The following is a 17,089-nucleotide window of genomic DNA, read 5'->3' as shown; positions in this document are numbered from 1 at the left end:
GGTTGAGTGAGGGAAGGCAGTGAATACTGTAGAATCCCTATATATATATATATATATATATATATATATATATATATATATATATATATATATATATATGTTTTATGCCCATCATTGAGAGACTTCTGTTATATTATATTGAAAGAAAATGGAATAATATTTCAAATTGCGACATCCATGAACATCTCGAAAGAAAGCTAGCATCTCCAAACAAGACTTACAGATAATCTTTGGAGATTTCAATTCAACAATTAGCAAAAAACCTAACCTATGACCGACAATAGGAAAACACAGCCTCCACAATATTTCAAATGATAATGAGTAACACAATTTGCTTGTAGAGTTTACTATGAATCGGGTCTCTAACATCAACTTTACATTGGGGAGATACCTTGGGGAGATACCTTGGGGAAACCAACAAAGTGTATCAAAAATTCTGCGCAATGTTAAGGAAAAATGTGAAGTAGAAATGAAGTTTTCCAGCATATAAACAATTATTATCAGATAGATGGAACAGTTTTTCTCTAGAAAATTTCGAGAAACATTTAATACTATATAGTTTTAACTGTAATAATAGTACAACAAAGAATTCTGATGATCTTGAATACTGATGAATCAAAGAATACATAATAATGATGTAGATAATACAAATTTCAATAAATATTTTTTCTGATTTAAAGCATAAAATAAATTAAATATCTTCAATATAAGTTTACATGTGTTTAATTTATACACAATTTGCTTGTAGAGTTTACTATGAATCGGGTCTCTAACATCAACTTTACATTGGGGAGATACCTTGGGGAGATACCTTGGGGAAACCAACAAAGTGTATCAAAAATTCTGCGCAATGTTAAGGAAAAATGTGAAGTAGAAATGAAGTTTTCCAGCATATAAACAATTATTATCAGATAGATGGAACAGTTTTTCTCTAGAAAATTTCGAGAAACATTTAATACTATATAGTTTTAACTGTAATAATAGTACAACAAAGAATTCTGATGATCTTGAATACTGATGAATCAAAGAATACATAATAATGATGTAGATAATACAAATTTCAATAAATATTTTTTCTGATTTAAAGCATAAAATAAATTAAATATCTTCAATATAAGTATTACTGTGTTTTTTATTTATATGCATTAAATGAGAAAAAAAAAAGAGAAAAAAATATTTGAAAAAAAATGGGGGTCCATATTAGCAGGATCTCCTTATTTAAAGTGTTTTAGCATTAAAATCAAAAAGTACTTATTTTTCTAATACTAGTAGTAGATAAAAAATTGAAAAATTTCTATGGAAAATAAATAAACTGCCATATTTTTTGATGCGGTATCTCGTACCCTAGGTTTAAACACTGAACTTTAAAATCAAATAAAAATCCATTATAAATAAAGGGATACTCACCGTTCCAGTCTGCATTTCCATAAAATCCGCATCCGCTCTTACATTTTAAATCAGCCTGCTTGATCCTCAAGGAAGGCTGCTTGGTCGCGTACATGATGTATTTGTACGACCTCTGCAAAGTTAACACCGGCATTTTAAAGATTATAGAATTAAGCTTACTAAAAAATTAACTACAAAATAAGAATAGTCTGTTTGCTACGAGAGGAAATTAGCTCTCCGTAGACACGATATTTTTTATATTTTCTCCATCATTCCCAAAAATTTCACAGTGGCGTGTGAAACTTCAGATTCCACGAATATTTTCCAAAGCGATATGTAGTGATCCCAGCAATTAGTTCCTCGGGGAACTTATCGTGGGGGTACGAAGCTGTGGTCGTGGGCGCACAAGTTGAGTTCTTTCATCAGCATCTGTACCACTGGAAATTGGGGATATTTAAGGTGTGGGAATGTGACAACTTCGGATCCTTGAGGTTTGTTGACCAAGTTGCTGCAATTGACAGTTGCAAAAATACTGTTACTTTCACCAGGATCAGCCATTTGTTTCAGACTTGACGGAAATTATTTTAGCCCACAGCGTGGAAACTGGTACAGAAACAATCTTGAACACTAAAGACGATATGTTGAAAGAACGAATTCTTCGAATTGATATGTATTATCAATTGTCGGCGGTCGGTTGAAAAAAATAAGTTATTACAACTCGATAAGAGTGAAACTTGTAGACTGAGTGTAGCTGAAGATAGAATTTGTTTATATAATAACAAGATTATCAATTATCATTTGTTTAGAGATATAATAACATGAGCGCACCGTGGGATAATCAATACCAGGAAAATATTAATATTCTTGTGAAATAATCAGAGGGTACTTTTTATTAAACGATAACACAGTAATATATAGTTATAAAATATATTAAAGTCGATTTAATTAATGATGTAGTTAAAAAGATTACAAATATTGAACAAAAACATAACAAACAAAGTCATCAACTAAGTCATCTGTGTTTTGCAGACGGATTTGCACAAACAGCAGATAATATAAATATTCTTTATCATCTACTTCTTTTTTATAACTAGGATACGACATATACAGGAACGACAACACAGCAAGATCGGGTGGCACAGCAATCCTAGTGAAAAAAGGCATAGAGCATATCAGAATAATAACACCGCAACTAAATACTATGTAAGTAACAACTGTAAGAGTACAAATGAGGCAAGGAGAAGTCAACATTACCTCCGCATACGTGAGACCACAAGATCTACTGATCGACGACGACCTCAACACGTTCTTAAATAACGAACCCTCAATAATAATAGGAGACATAAACGCAAGATCCCCTAATTGGAACGACAGAGCTACGAACAGAAATGGAAGACTACTAAATACATACATCGAAAATAACGAAAACATTATGGCAATGGGCCCTACAGACCCTACACACTATCCAGGAAACGGACTTCCTACACACATAGATATAGTAGTAGCAAAAAACCTAGGACTACAAACAGAACTACAAACGTTAAACGAAGGCACAACCGACCACAATCTCATCCTATTAGAACTAGGAACGTGGGAGGAAGAAAGCACAATCAGAAGAATTAAAAAGAAAACAAAATGGACAAACTTTAAGAGACTCGTGAGCACTGGAATAAACATAGTTCCAGTGATCGAAACCCCACGAGAAATAGAAGATAGAGTCCTAGAGTTGGAAAACATCATCCAACAAGCGCTCAGAAACAGCACTACAGAAGAGGAAGTAGAAATGCATTCCGGAAGATTTAAGGATATACCACAAGTAATAAAAGACTTGATAAGGGAAAAGAACAGAGCAAAGCAGACAGCAAGAAGGACAAGGAATCAGGCAGACAAAAACAGATCAAATAGACTAAACAGAGAGGTCAAAACAGCACTGCAACAACACCGTAGTGAAACCTGGGAAAATCACATAAGGGACATGGAAGAACAAGGACCACACATGCAAAATCTCTGGAGACTCCAGAGGATTTTGAGAACCGACAGAAAACCAATTCCCCCAATTACATGGGGAAAATGGAATCATCTACACCATAGAGGAAAAAGCAGAGGTAATGAGGAGTACTCTCGAGAGAGAGTGTACATTAGACCTGACATAAGAGAAAGACCTGATAATCCAAATGAAATTATCCCTCCTACAACACCAGAGGAGATAAACGACCTAATTAAAAACAGCTCGCCGAAAAAAGCACCCGGACCCGACCAAATCACAAACAGGGCACTAAAATATTTACCAGCGAGAGCTATAGTATACCTAACCAACATCATAAACGCTATGCTAAGATTCAAGAAATTTCCAAACAGATGGAAAGAGGCACATGTCATAATGCTACCAAAGCCCGAAAAAGACAGCACATTCCCGCAAAACTACAGGCCAATAAGCTTACTACCTGCAATCAGCAAGATTGTAGAGAGAATTATACTCAGCAGACTACAAGCTGAAACAGATAGACTAGAGATAATACCTGAAGCCCAATTCGGCTTCAGATCAGAACACTCCAATGAGCTACAAGTACTCAGACTAACAGAGTACATAGCAGCTGGATTCAACAACAAACAATACACAGGAGCAGCCTTCCTAGACGTAAGCAAGGCATTCGACAGAGTCTGGCATAAAGGACTAATATACAAAATGAGAGGATACGGATACAGTGGAGCAATGACAAGACTGATCTCGTCGTACTTGAGCAACCGACGTTTCAGAGTCCGGATAGGTCAAGTCCTATCCGAACTCGGGAACCCGGAGGCTGGAGTGCCACAGGGAGCGGTACTGTCACCCCTACTGTACTCAATATACACAGCAGACATACCTAGAACACCAGGTACACTATTAAGCCTCTATGCCGACGACACAGCGATAGCGGCCAAACATAGAAACATAGACATTGCGGTAAATAACCTACAAACAGCACTAGACGACATAGAAGAATGGAGTTTAAAATGGAAAATAGCAATAAACTCAGACAAGACACAGGCTGTACTTTTCAAAAAGAGGCATCAGCAACCGGAAGAACAGGTAACTGTGCAAGATAATCCCATCGAGTGGAAAAGCGAAGCAAAATACCTCGGAGTAATTATGTACAGTACAAAAGGCAAACATGGCAAGAGCTTCAATAAGAGGACTAACAGGGAGAAAAAGTAAACTTAGAATAAAAACAAAGATAAGACTAATAAACAGCATAATACTGCCCATACTGACATATGCATCCCTCGCTTGGGGACACGTATGTAACACATCAAAAAAGAAAATACAAGCGGCACACAACAACAGCCTAAGAGAAGCAGTCAACGTACCAAGATACGTTGCAGAAAGATTCCTCTTTAGAGAATTGCAACAAATCAGAGTGACTGACACGATGAAAGAAAAAGCCAGGATAAAGTTCGCAGAAATAGAGAACCACCCCAATCAGATACTAAGAGAGACGATGAGGTACGACGCTTTCCATAGATGGAAGCACAAAAGACCAAAACAACAAATAGTAGAATAAATAAAAATTACTAGAGAGAAAATAAAAATACAAAAGAGAAAATAGAACACTAGAGAGAAAATAAAAAACACTAGAGAGAAAATACTTCAAAATAACAACGCACATAGAAGACAGTTCGTAGCTCAAAACACCCAAGGACTATCACAAAGCACAGAGTGGGCCCAGTTGCCTATAGACGATAAAATCTATATTGTTATATTGTTTTATATTTATATATTTTTCAATGTCATAGTATAGACTTTACACTAATTCTGATTTTTTGTTTCAGGGCCACCTACAAAAAAAATTACAAAAAACACAAAAAAAAACCGGCCTCGGCCACCAAAAAAATCAAAAAACACTAACAAAACCGGCGTAAGCCACCAAAAAAATTAACAAAAACCCCAAAAACCCGGGCATGTAGGGCCCAACCCCTTGAGCACCAATTCGCCGAACTGAGCCTAGGCTCAGAGCGGAGACTTGAGGCCCAAGTAAGCAATTTTAGTTCGCGGATAAGCCACATTAAGATAACAGGATCATAGCGACAATGCGCTGTCCTGAGTTTTTGCAATCGGTTAGGAAACCATGTTGGGGTTCTATTACCCAGGACCTCCACATGAAGAGCATTTGGCTGATAGTTGTGCCCCTATCGCGCATCAGAGTGCAATAGGGGGGAAAGGGATGGTCTGGAGCATTGGAGCGCGGTGGAGTGACTCCTGTTTTTACTCGAGTTAACACACCTTGCTCCAATGAATTGTTACACCCGAACGTAAATCTTAGGGGTGAACATTTCTCACAGGCTGGGTTTAATCAAATTGCTTGCTTGCTTCTTTTTTATAATCTTTCTTTAGTCTCGAACCCCCCGGAGTAGAGTAGAGTAGAGTATTTATTTAACTACATAACATATACAAAATTATTGTTTGTAGTAAGTCAAAAAAATACATGGTATATCAAAAAGGAATATAAAGCGTAAATTAAATATATCACAAACAAGAACATAAATATATTAAACAGAAAAATATGTATGGCAAAGTTACGGTAAGCAGTTCAGTGGATGTTCTGCAATGAGTCATATATTCTTCTGAGCAGTAAGAACAATGTTTTAGAAGATATTTTTTTATAACGTTATCGAAACTATTACAGCTTAGCTCTTTAATACTTTTTGGAGAAATTCTGTAATACAGTATACTCCCTCGTTTCGGTTTCGTTTATAACGAGGTACATTAGATGTTCAGTGAAATTTCTATTGAACTAAAAACCTCTATAGCGAGGCAAACTTGGTTATAACGAGAGAAAATAAAATCAAAAAACGTATTTTTTATGTTTTTGGCTCGGCCGTGGCTATAAAAAAATACCCTTTTTAACTGCCGCCCGCAATAAAATTCTTCTGTTTAATCTACCGACCGATTATGTGTTGTCGGAAATTTACAGTTTATGATTCACAAGTGTCAGTGTAGGGGTTTGACCATTCGCACCTGATAAACTACGTAAAGGGGCTTGAAAACATGACAAATGTAACAAATTTTACCAGAATTTCCTTTCAGTTGTTTTTGTCGTAGATGTTTATCGTTTGTTTCGTGATTGTGTTTTCGCTTCTTGAAAGTTGTGTTGTAGATTACATAGTCACATAGATTAGACACTATGACTCCTAAAAGAAAAGCATTTACTTTAGAAAAAAAGATTAACATCCTTAAAGACGTTGAGAACAGTAAGAAGAAAGCAGAAGTTTGTTGTAAAAGAGGAATTTCAAGTTCCACTCTATCTACCATGCTCAAAAATATACACAAGATTTTCGAAGCAGGTTCGCCTTTTTCCGGTAAATCTAAAAATCTACGTGCCGCAACTAATAAAGAACTCGGTACTGCAATCGTCAAATGGTTTACCGTAAACAGGGCTACGAATGTTCCAATAAGTGGACCACTGCTTCAAGAAAAAGCAACACAGTTTTCGCAGGCGCTAGGTGGTGATTAGAATTTTAAAGCATCGAGTGGGAGGATGCGCCATTTTAAGGCCAGGCACGAAATTAGATGTGGAAAAATTTGCGGTGAAGCGAAGAGTGTTTCCAAAGAAGTCACCAACAACTGGTTGAGGTCATGGCCTACAAAATTACAGTGACGATAATGTTTTCAATGCCGACGAGCTGGGACTTTTTTTTTTTAAACTTACTCCAGATAAGACCCTCAAATTAAAAAATGAACGTTGTATAGGTGCCAAAAAAAAAGGAAGTTAGTCGGCATTGGAAAATCTCAAAAACCACGATATTTCAGAGGTGTGAATCAGCTTCCTGTCACATATAAATTTAATAAAAAATCGTGGATGACAGCAAAGATTTTTAGTGGAGAACTTTTAAAGTGGGACAGAGAGTTGGGACATCCAAAGATTCTTTTAATTGTCGACAATTGTACGGCCCATCCGAAAGTTAACGGTTTAAAAAACATTCAACTTCTTTTTTTACCCCCAAATTTCACATCAGTACTGCAACCGATGGATCAGGGCAACATAAGGTCCCTTAAAGTTCACTACAGAAAACTTTTAGTTAAGCGGAGCCTGAATAATGTGGAAAACCGTAGTGAATCTCCTGTTACTGTATTAGATGCCATTATTTCATCCGCAAAGTATGGACACTCGTAGATAAAAAAACCATAAGAAAATGTTTCGGTAATGCGGGGTGGACAGAGACTGAGGTAGAAAACGACGAAGATGAATATCCTGTAACAGAGTGGTTGATATTGCAACAGCAAGATCAAGAACTAACCCAACTGAATAATGATGACAAGTTTGCTGAATTCATTGCCATTGTGTGTGATCTTCCGACGGACAGTGAAATTATCGCGGAAGTAATAAATCCGCCGGCAGGGCGCGTTATCGTCAGTGACGAAAGTGATAAAGATGGAAAAGACAATCGCGGTGAATCTACACCAGAAGGTCTAGGCGCAGTATTATTGTTGCAGTAAGACAATTTTTATGACCATCAATTTGTTATAAAGTCCTGATTATTTTTTTAATAATAGGTAACCGCACGCCTATGACTCGCCGATTTCCTTGCCCCTAAAACGCGCAAAGGTCTACATTGAAAATATGAGTCACTTGCTATAATTGTGGTACTGTGGTATTGTACAGTATTTTTTTTTACAATGGAGGCAGTCATTTATAGTTTGACCAAAAAGTACTATGACATAATAATTAATGTGGGGCTGAGAGGAAAAGTGGTACAAGTGACATTTTGTATAAAAGTGAGATATGTGCATGAGTGGCTAGAGGATGTTGGGATTTATTAATATAAAAATGGTACAAGTACAAAACACACTACAGTACGGACATCTGTATGTGAGAAGTAAAAGCTCTCACCAATTTCTGGTAATGGTTTTCTGTATAAGTGGTCCAAGGTTACATGTCCCACTTTTGTTCTAAACCTTATGTAGTTGTTTGTGACAGCCACGTTTTAAAAGTGTGCAGGAATATTAATACAATTTGTGAAATAGCCTTAAAATAATGCAAGGTAAGTCTTCAATGCGTTTTATATTTTTTCAATTGTTATTTTATAGGGTTATTTTATTTATCTATGTCTTCAAAAAGTAGTAGTTGAAAGAAACTTATAGCATAACCTTAAAATGTTTCTTTTTTGTTTCAGTATCTGACAGTTATTCGGAATATGACGATTCAGAAGAGGACAGAAACTAAAGTCCAATAGAAGAAAGTAGTAGCGATAGTAATCATGATCTACAAAACATTGCAGATGTTCATTTAAACAAGTCATTAAAGAAAAAGGGCAAAAACGTTTGAGATATAGCGATTTAGATAAGAGGCAAGTAAGAAAACGAAAAAGAAATGCAGGTGAGGAATACGTAGGCTATAAAAACAAGTTAGTAAAAGCAAGAAGTTTGCAAAATTATATACATACTTGCAGATTTCAGTGTCAAAAAGACAGGAAATATTTAACCAATTCTGGGGTCTAGGAAATTGGAATCTGCAGAATGCACTCATTATGTCTTGTACAGAGATCGCTTTGCCCAAACGACGACGTACAGAAGCTGTTACTAATAAAGGAAAGAGCGTTACTATCAAACTAAAAAATATGAGAGTTTGCAAAATGTTTTTCTTAAAAACTTTGGATATCAGCAATGGACGTTATTCGAGAATTTTAAATGGGATATCTGACGTTGGAATCACCGCTGTTGATAAAAGAGGAAGAGCTCCATGTCCTAATAAACTATCACAGGATGTAATTGATAAGGTAAAACGACATATTGATATGTTTCCAAAATATACCAGCCATTACACCAGACATTACAATCCCCGTAGACGGTACCTTCCTTCATTTTTGACCATAAGAAAAATGTATAAGTGTTACCTAGAGCATTGTCAAGAAAATAACGAAGCTCCTGTCAAGGAATGGTTCTACAGGAGAGTGTTTAATACCGAATTTAATCTAAGTTTTCATCATCCCTTGTCCGATACTTGTAATAAGTGCGATAAGTTCGAAACATCAATAAAATCGTGCACAAGTGAGTCAGATAAAAAGAAAATAATGTGCGAGAGAGAGCTTCATCACCGAAAAGCCGAATCGGGAATACAAGCCAAAAAAGAGGCAAAAATAGTGGCTGAAACTTCAAGGAATGAAGAAGTGGTATCAGTTTGTTTCGATCTACAAAAAACTTTACCTACACCAGCACTTACAACCAACAAAGTGTTTTATATGCGAGTATTATGGACATATAATTTTGGAGTCCATAATTTGGGCAAGAAATGTGCTTCAATGTATATGTGGGATGAATCGGTAGCATCCAGAGGCTCTATGGAAGTTTCTTCATGTCTTTGGAAATTTATTGCTGGTCTTAATCAAAATACACGACATCTTATTGCATTTAGTGATTCTTGTTCGGGACAAAATAAGAATAAAAATATTGTGAAATGTTTTATGTATGTGGTTAAAGAAACTCTAGCTAGAAATAATAGACCACAAATTCCTTGAACCGGGATATACCTTCATGGAATGCGATGAAGATTTCGGAGTCATTGAAAAGTACAAAAAGCAAGTACCTTATATTTTTGTACCCAGTGAGTGGATGAATGCTGTGAGAAACAGTTCTAAGAAGTTTAAATGTGAAGAAATGAAGATGGAGCACTTCATTTCACTCGAAAACTTCAACGAGTACGTGCAGGAAAATATTAAAAAGGATGATGAGAATAATCAGATAAAATGGAGAGAAATAAAATGGATTCGGTTTGAGAAGAAAGACCCATTTACTATGAAATTCAAGTACACTCTCAATGAAGAGACTGAATTTATAACTGTTAACTGTATAAAGAAGATGCGTGGAAGACCACCTCAGAATATTAGTCTTAGCCAACTGAATAGTTCACCCATGAGTCTGAAGTATGAAAAATGGAAGAATTTACAAGACCTACTATGCTTTGTGCCACCAATTTACCATCAATTTTACAATCAGCTCAATCACACTGCGAAGAAGGGAAAACAAGGTCAGAAAAAGAAGCCAATGCAACCTGAAGAAAGAAAAGAGAAGGACAATGAAGATGACGATGAGGTAGACGACAATGATAAAATACTTTTGAGCGACTATGATGATAAGGAAGATATTTAGCTCAGTTGGTAGCACGTCTATATAATATCATTTCGTTATTATTTTTATGCATTTTTTGTTCCTGTATTTTTGTGCAATATACATTTTGTTTTCGTATCTAATGAAGCTTCTTAAATAAATGTTCAAAAAATTACGTGTATTTCTTTTATACAAGATATTATTTATTTATTTACTCATGGTAATATTTACTTGTACCATTTTTACTCTAAACAACAAAAATGGTACATGTACATTTTGTAAAAAATGTTTCAAAAAAACTAAATGTATATGATTGTAAAAACTGCACATGAAAACATTAAGAACTTACTAATAATAATATCTTGATTAGATTTTAAAATTTTGTTTGGTCTTTTTGTGCCACTACTTAAACTTTAACTCTCATTTTCTCAAAACTATCTAAATGTCACTTGTACCACTTTTCCTCTCAGCCCCTCTTATTAGCTGTGAGTAATGGAATAAGACATCCTTTTTGAAACGAAACAACAGGACGCAGTTGGATAGACTCGTTTTAGATAAGGCATACATTTAGTCATTACGTAGGACAACTGGAACTTCGTTTGCTAGAGCTCTCGGATTTAATAAGGAAAACGTTAACGAATTTTTCAACTTATTGAAAATTAAATATTCAAAACATAATTTTGAACCGCATAGAATATTTAACGTAGACGAGACGGGTCTATCAGTGGTGCAAAGTGAAATTCTGAGAGTTGCGGAGCGCAAAGCCAAAAGGCAGATTGCTGCATTAGGAGCGGCGTATATTAAAACCAGCCGAGGTCCAGCTCACGCTGGCGAAATGCGTGAACAGTTTTATAAAGCACGGTTAGAAGCGAGGTACCGCAAATTGAACTCACTCTACGACCAGCTCATGCACACGCCGGTCACACGTGGAAAGGTTTGTCATCAGCCTACAGTTTTCGTGGGTCGTGGCGTAGGAGTTCCACTCCCACTACTCCCTGTTTTTTACTTGTTTTTGTTTCAGAGATGGACATAAAGAAGCTGATTGAACTCGTTCGGATCATCCCGTGCAGCCACGGGAATTATATGAGGACGAAATTGAAAGATGAGGTATGGGAGAAAGATTCCTTAAAAACGTCTGGAACTTATTTAGATACTTAAACTCTCCATGACTTTCTTTTTTTTTTATACTGATTTTTCTTCCTTTTTTCCCCTTTTGTCATTCTTCATCTTCCGATTCAGAGTCTAATAAATTGATTAACAAATGTTTCTCCACTGAAGTCATTTTAGCAACTGGCCACTGCGACAGCCGAGGGATGGGTTCAATAGGCGCTGCGCTAGAAAAATAAATGCACGGATCGCCCGTGGCCTCGGCGTGTGTTGGGTATCGGCTGGGTTCAATATGCGCCAGGCCTTAACATCGGCTGAGCGTGGGACACTGGTAACACTATTTTTTCTATGAGCGCTGGAGATTAATATATTCCACCAATGTTGATATTTCCTACGAAAAATAGAAACAACCAACTGATGCGTAGAGCTCCAGCTGGATCAATTAATGAAGTTTATCCTAGCGGTTGGGTTCATCAGAATATAATGGGGATGGAAATCTTCACAAAAATTGTCTTTGGATTAAATAATTATGTAGTCAAAACTTTCGTTTTTCTTGTTATTTTAAACATACTTTAATATAAACAGGAAAAACTATCTTACACAAATTTTATGTTTTATGCAAAATATGTTTTGCAAATATTAATTATTGTGATAATTATTTTAATTTCTGATCATTGCTGAACAAACATATTCCGATGTCAACAACAAACAATGTATTTTCCACTGATCAAGAACCACTTCGATGACAATAAAATATATTGACATATTACAATGTTCTTAAGTAAAATTCTCAGTTTAATTCAATAACAGAAAATTTAATGGAAACACCGTTTTATGTAAAAGACGGCCGCCTTTGAGATAATAAACGATCAGAAGGTTAAAAGTACGACAAAATGGCAGGAAGATGATCACAGTGCATCTTAACTCTTGTAAAAACAACAAAAATCCTTATCACAATCTTTTTTCAATAAGTCTTATCAAGTGTAAATAAAAATTAAAACAAAAACCGACTTTACGCTCACATATTAATTTTTCATTCGAATAAATTATAGCTCAGTCTGTAAATCAAAGAATTTAGATGTACTGAATATGATGGTAAAAATGATTTAGATTATATTTAACTTTTATGAAAGAAAACATTTTTGACAAATCGTTGAGAATTTTTTTTGTAGTGACTATAAGATCAAAAATTGACAACTGTTCAAAAACTTAAACGGGTCTTGTTTCTGAAGCATATGTCATTATTGGTCTTACAATGGCTTTATAAATTCTTGACTTGATCTCAGTTTTAATGTGTCTGTTTTGCCATATAGTGTTATTAAGGCATCCTGCCAGTCTATTTGCTTTTTCTACTTGATCTCTTACTTCTTTGTCCAGATGTCCATAGCTAGACAGTGTAATTCCAAGGTATTTTATTTCCATTCATCATCATCATCAACCTCTCTCAATCCACTCCCCTGTTTGTCTCCAAAGTGTTCGATCTTGTGCTTGCTGTATCCAGTTTTTTGTTGTCTTTCGTAAGTCGTCTTGCCATCGTGTTGGTGGTCTTCCTCTGCTACGTTTATCGGCTCTTGGTCTCCATTCAACTAGTTTGCGAGTCCATCTTTCGTCCTTTATTCTGGCAACGTGTCCAGCCCATTTCCATTTTAAGTTACAGCTTTTTTCAATGACGTCTATGACTTTGGCCTTACCTCGTAGATCTTCGTTTCTAATCCTGTCTCGCAGAGTGGCTCCTATCATTGATCGCTCCATTCTTCTCTGCGCTACTCTTAGTTTTTGTGCGTTTTTCTTTGTGGGCGATAATGTTTCTGCACCATAGGTCATCACATTTTTTCTTCATATTAGTTGGGATGTCACTCTTAAAAACGTTCCTAAGAGCTCCGTATGCTGTCCATCCTTGTATTATTCTTCTGGATACTTCGGTTGTTTGATTGTCCTTTTTTCCATTACTTGTTCAATATTGATGCCACCAATTTCTATTTTACACCATGACAATGTTATTGATAAGAAAAAAAAACCCGACATCTTTTTATTTTATAATTCGACAAAGGCCGGTGTGGATGCCTTGGGTCAGAAATGTGCCAATGTGTGCAGCTCGAAGATCACAAATATGGCCAATGGCAGTGTTTTTTGCTGTTCTTAATATTGCAGTTATTACCGCCAGAGTGTTAAATCAGTAAATATAGAAAATTCTATCCCTCGGGAAAATTCCTAACAATTGGCCAAAAACTTTGACATGAAGACATGAAGAGAAGAATATACAACTCTAATGTGCCCCGACATATTCGAGCTATTGCGGCAGATATTCTTAGCACTAAATTTTTAAATGTTCCAAGCCTTCTCGAGCCAATGAGAATCGAAAAAGAAAGAGATGTCATCTCTGTTCGGCCAAGAAAGACAGAAAAACGAACTATGAAAAAGTATAATGTTGTGTTCAAGTATGCAAGAAATGCAAAGAATAACTTCAATTTGTGTTTAAACCATTTATGGTACTTCATTTTGTAAGCTTAGTCTATAAATAAAAAATTATAGTACAGTCACTGAAGGTTTACACTCCGATTTCGTTGAACCTGCATCTATTTTCATGAAAATTGGTGAGTAGTTGGAGGATACCTTAAGAACCAAAAGTGACATGGTGTCAACTTGCGCTTTTAACCTGGGGGTGGATGCCACCCCTTCTCGTGGATGGAAATTATTTTATTAAAAATAACCCCAGGAATCGATAGAGGGACCAAATCTAAACCAGATTTATCTTATAAAGCGATTAAAATAAATCAATACTTTTTGAGTTATTGAAGTTTTTGTAAAAAAGTTGTCATTACCAAAATTGAAGCTAATAAAAAAATGCATAAATGAAAAACCGTTTAATATTAACTCAAAGTGAGTTTATAGGTAATTAAATGTATTTTTTTTCTCGGAGAGTACTTAAATCTAAATATTCACGCTTAAATAACGGGAAAACAATGCACTTTATAAAATATACTTACTTATTGAACAATTTTCAAAGTACTCAGAAATACCTATAAAATGAGCTCTAGAAGAAGTTGATAGCATCAAAATTAAGCAAGTTATGATGAAAATAAGAGGACACTTTCGATTTTTTTTTTGGAAAAAGTGAAAAATATAACATACGACATTTCCACAAAAATTAAAATTTATAGTAATCCCTATAAGACTTTCTTTAGAATGCATATTTAAAAAAAAAATTTGATTTAAAAAAATAAGAATTTTCATAAATTTCATTTTTTTTTTGAAAATAACTCCATATATACTTAAAAAATGAGAGAGAACAAAATTTGAGGTTTTTTTTCAACAAAGATTTTCCTTTTTTTATATTTTTGTAGGATAAAAAATAAATGAGATAAAATCGTTTAAAAATTAAATTTCACTGCGAGAACCATGTAACCGGGGCCCTTTAACCTTTTATCTTTTTAAAAAATAAGGGATTTAAAAGATTTAATTTAATACGAATTTATAGCCTTTGAAATTACCTTTCAAATAGTTTTTGAATGAACCTGATATCATAAAAATTACCGGAGTTATTGTAAAAAAACCAATAACATTTTTTTAGAAAAATTTTTGGAGTAGAGATTTTGTATATATATATATATATATATATATATATATATATATATATATATATATATATATATATATATATATATAGGAAAAAAGATAGGTAATAAGAAGACGTGTCGATAGGTATATGCTCACGAAATATACATGTGTGGATGTGTGTATGTATCTTTTGAAGATAGAAGAAGCTACTGAAAGGAATTTGAAGATATTGATCAGTTAAAAAATATTTTCACGGGGTTGGTTGCAACAGATGAAATAAACTGTTTTAATGCTTTGGATATTGGCATTACAGCGATGAAGACGATTAATGGAATGAGTTTTAATAGTACCAAGCTGTCCAAAAAGATAAGGTTCTGTCATTATTAGGAGTCAATAGTAAATTAAAAATTGGTGAAAAAGTGATTCCTGTTGATCCCCTGCTATTATTCCAACGAATTTGCGTTATAAAGAAAAACGATAAAGAATTGGAATCCTACTTGAAATTTGAATTGGCACCTTACCCGCTTTCTTTATTTGATGATGGGATGAGAAAGTCAACCAAATTTACATTATATTCTGTATTTCAAATGCTTGATATCACCTTAAACAAAGCAAATTGTCAATACATAATTGATGGAGGCAAGCTACTCTACAGAGTAAAGCGGCCAATTAATTGTAATTATAATAAGATCTTTGAGGAATATATTTCCTATTTGAAAAGAAATTTCGGTAGTAATGTAACTGTTATTTTTGATTCTTACAATGAAGATAGTAATAAGGCTGCAGAAAGGAATCGTTGGTCACAAAAGGTTACTTGTAAAGAATTTAAGTTTACAAAAGATATGCCAGTAGCTGTTAGCCCCCTTTCAGACGAGGATACTGTATCCGAGATACGCGTATCCGAGACGCAGATATTACATAGACTCAAATGGAGCTTTTCACACGAGACGCGTGAGAGATACAGTATGCGAGATACCGAATTCAGTATCTCGGACTTTCCTGTGGCCGACGACTGAATGCGTATCCCAGATACAGAAGAAACATTACGTTAAATGAACGCTTTCAGACACGAATACTTTTGCACCACATTCCATAGACGCGCGATTTTCTGTCGAATAATTGTGAATGAGCAACGAAAGAAAGACGGTGTTTTCTGAATATAGTTAAATAATGGAGCGTACTGTATTTGATAGTGACAAATTTATTTGTTTGGTACAATCAAATCCCTGTCTATGGGATACAGCATCGCCAGATTACTGCAATAGAAATAAAAAGCAGCAGTGCTGGGTCGAAAATTCTAAGCGACAATTTTGAGGCCATGACTGCAGTACAGCAAAATGAATATGGTAAGAAATAAACATGTTTTTATTATAAATACATAGTAGAACAGTTTAATATTTTGTTTCATACGTATACAGTTTAGTTTTAAAAGTTTACTAATTGGAATTTTGATTATTTAACGAATATCAAACTACATTATTGTGAAAGGAATACTGTCATTTTTTATTTAGGGCGAGGTAAACAATTTACAAATTGGAGATAAGTACACATATTTATTTTAAATTTAAGTCATAGACTTTAACTTTAAAAAGTCATAGAAAGCCGTTCTTTTGATGAAATAATTCTACGCATAGTTGTGTCTTTTTTACTCAATTGAATTTCCAAAATTTTATGAAGTTCTTCAAACGACTTCACAGACATTCGAAAATAATTAAAAAACTTCGATGGATCTTGCAATAAATCTTGATACAGCAAACTATACGTTCCCTTGGTTTCTCTTAATTCTACAATAGGATGAACCCACAAATTACGTCGTCTTTTCAGTTTCTTTTTATTTAATATGTACCACAGCATAACACACTCTTCTACATCCATAATCCAAAAATATAACCGCACTGCACTGCTACTATTTTCATACTGACGAGCATGCCCGTGAATCCGATACAGTAGCCATCG

The 17,089-nt window shown here is 34.8% G+C and overlaps 1 protein-coding gene across 2 annotated transcripts in view; it reads right to left on the bottom strand.

Annotated features, from left to right (window-relative positions):
• Positions 1-17,089, bottom strand: part of Rabex-5 (Rabaptin-5-associated exchange factor for Rab5) — a 90,505-nt gene that overhangs the window by 44,714 nt on the left and 28,702 nt on the right. Inside the window, exon 3 of one of the 2 annotated variants that reach the window (XM_072542790.1) lies at positions 1,408-1,519. In XM_072542790.1, coding sequence (XP_072398891.1) covers positions 1,408-1,501 — 94 coding nt within the window. In that variant the 5' untranslated portion in view covers positions 1,502-1,519. Of the gene's footprint in view, positions 1-1,407; positions 2,127-17,089 lie in introns of those variants that run through there. The other variant, XM_072542789.1, reaches the window with a different exon arrangement.

The sequence above is a fragment of the Diabrotica undecimpunctata genome, chromosome 9 (genome assembly GCF_040954645.1).
Source record: "Diabrotica undecimpunctata isolate CICGRU chromosome 9, icDiaUnde3, whole genome shotgun sequence".
In the NCBI taxonomy this organism is placed as follows: domain Eukaryota; kingdom Metazoa; phylum Arthropoda; class Insecta; order Coleoptera; family Chrysomelidae; genus Diabrotica; species Diabrotica undecimpunctata.
This window is presented reverse-complemented; position numbering and strand designations above follow the sequence as displayed.